General features: G+C 41.2%; 1 protein-coding gene across 1 annotated transcript in view; it reads right to left on the bottom strand.

Moving 5' to 3' along the window:
• The window catches only part of Dnajc3 (DnaJ heat shock protein family (Hsp40) member C3), a 40,910-nt gene that overhangs the window by 17,580 nt on the left and 18,795 nt on the right, over positions 1 to 4,535 (bottom strand). Inside the window, exon 4 of the mRNA XM_031361168.1 lies at positions 1,669 to 1,743. Coding sequence (XP_031217028.1) covers positions 1,669 to 1,743 — 75 coding nt within the window. The remainder of the gene's footprint in view (positions 1 to 1,668; positions 1,744 to 4,535) is intronic.

Raw genomic sequence — 4,535 nt, 5'->3', positions numbered from 1 at the left:
AACAAGCTTCTGAGTGAGAGAGTCACGTGGCTGTTTTATACCATATACCCAGGATCATGTAACAAGCTACTGAGTGAGAGAGTCACTAGGGAAAGCGTTCAAGAAGCCTCGACTTGCAGGCCATGAAGCAAGTTTCAGCTGACATTTCTAGATTCCCATGTAGGCTAAGTTAAAGTAAGTGAACCTGTGACTGACTGAGTTATCACATATATCAATTGTGTGCATAGTATCTTCCAACTATTAATATGATTCTTTGATGCCAGTCATTAAATATTAATTTAGGAACTATGATTCCTATATACATAAGGGCTTTTAGCTATAAAATTACTATTTAAATACCTTATTACAAAGAAAAAAATGGACAGAAGCCATCTAGGAAAGGCCATGGCAAGTGTGAGTTTCCTGGAGATGGCCCACCATTTCCATGGCTGCGATGGCTGCATTCTGGAGAGGCACGGCCCCACACACTTCATTCCAGGATTGCTTCTTGCTTCTAATGTGCCTTTCCTGTCTCTATTACATAGCCTAAGGATTCCTATTGCACAAATTTCCTACAGAGCAACACAAAGATGAGCTTTCATAAATTAGTGCTGTTTAGATGAATTAATGACTTTACAGAATTCCTGATTTGATTCAGATAATGGAAGAAAATTTAAGGAAATATTTTTATTTGTTTTATAAGAGGGATGTAATAAAGTTAGAATCAAGAACAGAATGTGCCTTCTCATAGAATAGTAATTAAAGGCTGCATAACAAGGAATACAAATGAGGTTTCATAAACTGCACTAAGAAGGGCAACAGGCACACACATACAAACATATCTGTAATCAAAGAAAAACATTCACTCTAGGTCGGGTCCAAGGATGAGGTCACAGGTGTGCACTGTGATAAAGCAAGGCCATGTGCAACTGTTGCTTTGAACTTATTCTGAGCTTACAGAATAAACACTGCTTTGAACTTACTATCAACATCCTTCTGTAACTCCCTTTTGTGTAACATTTTATCTGAACGGTAATTTTATAAAGAACTTTTGTCTAAGAAGATGTATAAAAAGGCCGAGAGAAGAAATAAAGTGTGGCTGTTGGGACTCTGCTCCATCCAACAAATGTGTATATGTATCTGTCTGGATGTATACATGAACAGTATGTATATATATGTCTATCTACATGTATGTGTATACATAAGTATGTAGGTATATATGTATGTATGCATGTGCACTTGTGAAACTGATGACACTGGTGATCAGGTCTGGCCAGTGTGTGTGTGTGTGTGTGTGTGTGTGTGTGCGCGTGTGTGTGTGTGTGTGTGTGTGTGTGTGTGTGTGCGCATGTGTGTGTGGTGTATGTGTGTGTGTGCGCATGTGTGGTATGTGTGGTGTGTGTGGTGTTATATACACGTGTGTATATGTGTGCACCTGACTTTCCTTCTCTGTGAAACTGACAGAAGTCACCAACACTGACCCCAGGATAGTGTGAGTTAAATTGCCAGCAGCCATCAGTTTCTGGGCCCCAAAACACTAAGAGAGAATTACAGGGCCAGAGGTCACCAGCCTTTGGCCTTCGTCCAATGCTGTGTCCCACTTCAGTACCTGACTGTCAGGGCTGGCTCCCAGCAAAAAATCAATTCTCTATGTCTCTCAATAATATCTTCTTGGAGCCAGGTACTTACCACTTTCTTGAAATCATCTTCTGCTTCATCAAGTTTTCCTTGTTTGAGTAATAAGTGACCTCTCTGTAATCTTGCCTAGGAGGAAAAAGAGTGGCTGTCCTGAATACTGTGGATTTCTAAATTTTCTTTAAAAATAAGGAATAAATAATATAATCAAGTTACTAATACTTCTTTTTCCAATGTTTGTTTGCCTTATTACTGAGACAAAATTCTATAGCTATAGAACGTGCATAATTTTTACTAAAGTGTGTTTCCTTTAAAAATGTGCTCCACACCAAGGCTCTGTTGAGGGAGCTCTTTTGTCTGTCTGTGTGAGACATAAGATCTCTTCTCAGAGTGATAATGTCCTGGAACTAGATGATGGCAACAGCGACTGTACAGCCTAAAAATATCCTAAGAACCAACTCTTTAAATTGGGAATTAATAGTATATCAGTTATAAACACTTTTTATAATTAAGCTGGGTAATAAACACAAGGACCCATAAAGAAGATATACCTTTAAGATGTATTCCAGGCCTTGTATCTTAATTTTAACAGATACTTTTTGACATCATACTAAATGTTTTCCACAGAAACTCGCCAGGAGTCTATCAAAGCTCTAGAAATAGGTTTGCTGTTCATTAAACCTTCAATCTTCAATGTAAATATTTATTATAGCCAGAGTGACAGTGTCTCTTTCTCCTTCATTTCTGATATTCCTCTTCCTCTAATATGCCTTACCCTAGCCCTTCAACATATACCTATTCCCTGATGACTAATTTCTTCTTAAAAAAAAAAAAGAACAGAAACCATAGACTGCCACTGAGGTTTATTTACCACTTTTCAGAACATAAAACTTCCCTAATCCTCTATCAAATACATCAACACACATAAAAACAACCATTACAGCCATTTCAGCTAGCTAATCACTAATCATGATGCTAAGAAAATGGGTTACTTAACCTTTATAAAAGGTTATACTAAGCTCTGTCAAGTAATAAAGTCAACAAAAATATGATATCTGGGAATTCTATTTTAAAATATTGCAGCCATATTCCAAATCAAACATGTATTACACGGTTACTAGTTAGCCTGGATCCTTCCTTCTAGGAATGTGGCAAATTATAAATAATGGTCACAAAGTTCGTTTTTAGGCCATGTATGTACTGCTGATGAAGTCTGCCACACAGGTTCACGTGTTAGCATGTGATCCTCAGCTGGCGCTGCCATTTGGGAACGTTAAAAACTTCAGGAGCCAGGGCCTGGCTGAAGGAAGGGCGCAGACAGTTATCCTTGGGAGCCATATCCTATCCTAGACTATGGTATATTCTCTGCTTCCTGTGTGTCATGAAGTCAGCAAGTTCCTCTTCCATAAGCTCCCACTGCCATGGTGCCCAGTGTCACCACAGGCCCAGTCACAGAGCCAAGGAATGTGTACTGAATACAGAAAGCTTCAATCCGTGAGTTAAAATGAATCTCTCTCGTAAGCTGTTTATGTTAGTTGTGCTATCACATTGATAGAACCAATTAATGCAGCGCCAACGGAGTCCCCATACAGCCTGTGCCAGCCCTCCCTCACAGGACAGGAGACTAAGTAAGCTTTAGAACCTCTGAGGCTTGTACAGTGATGCCAGCAAGAACCACACTAACAATTCCTGGAATCCACCACACCCTCTCCCCTAAAATGGGCAACTCTGTTTAATTCTTCCTAACTCAGTCTTAAATGAAACTGTTGTCAGTTGGCTGAAATCCTTCACATGGACTTGTCTTTCCCTGCCAGGCTTCTGAAGACAGTCACCTAGTGTGCCCTGTGTAATGGCTATTCCTGCTTGCCAACTTGACTCCACCTGGAATGCTACACCCGAGAAAAGCTTCCATCTTGACTCCACTGTGAAGCAGACCATGCGGCTTGGAAGACACAGGCTTCTGACCTGGATCTTCACATGGGATGACATGCTTTTGAGCCAGATCTTGAGGCATAGTGGCCATGAAAAACTTAGGCCCAGGCAAAGTAGTACACACCTCTAACCCCAGGAAACAGAGGCAAGCAGATCTGAGTTCAAGGTCAGTTTGGGACAGACCAAGTTCCAAATCCAGGCGTGGTGGTACACACCTTTAATCTGGGCCACACCTTGTGCTGAAGACCTACATAAGGACACTGGAAGAAGGAAGATTCACTCTTCTTCACCTGCTTGCACTCACTTGCCAGCACATCTGTTGGAACCTACTTCTTCAGGATTCCACCTTATACAGAAGACCAGTTGAAATACCTAGCCTTGTGGGACTGAGCAACTGCTAGGTCCTTGGACTTCCTGTTCCCAGCTGCCCATTGTTGGGTTAGTAGGACTGCAGACTGTAAGTCATTCAATAATTTCCCTGAATATATAGAGACATTCCATAAATTCTGTGACTCTAGAGAACCCTGACTAGTATACTCTATTACTCTTCCATACAGACCTTTGTTTTGTTTTTGGGACAGGTCTCTCTACGTAGCCTGGTCTGTCCTGGAACTCATTGGGTAGACTAGGAAGTCCGTCAACTCAAAGACGTGTGGATGCCTCTGTCCCCCATGTGCCAGCAGCAGCAGTATCCATACAGACTGCTAACGCCAGCAACATTTTGAGTTTTGCTATTACTTACTGTTTAAGTTGCTGAGACAGAACCTGGTTATAGTTCTTGAGCACCACAAGACCCTGAGCTCCAAGATTCCTGCCTCACCTCCCAGTGGCTATATATAGTTCTGAGCCTCTATGAAGAGGAAGGGTAAGAAGCCTGAATCTAACATCCTCTAGTAATGCCTAAGGTGCCCATGTTCAGTACAGGAAGCCTGAATCTAACATCCTCTAGTAATGCCTAAGGTGCCCATGTTCAGTGCAGGAAGCCTGAA

This window comes from Mastomys coucha, unplaced genomic scaffold, assembly GCF_008632895.1.
Source record: "Mastomys coucha isolate ucsf_1 unplaced genomic scaffold, UCSF_Mcou_1 pScaffold9, whole genome shotgun sequence".
In the NCBI taxonomy this organism is placed as follows: Eukaryota; Metazoa; Chordata; class Mammalia; order Rodentia; family Muridae; genus Mastomys; species Mastomys coucha.
The sequence above is the reverse complement of the archived record's forward strand: the minus strand, read 5'-3'. Positions and strand labels throughout refer to the sequence as shown.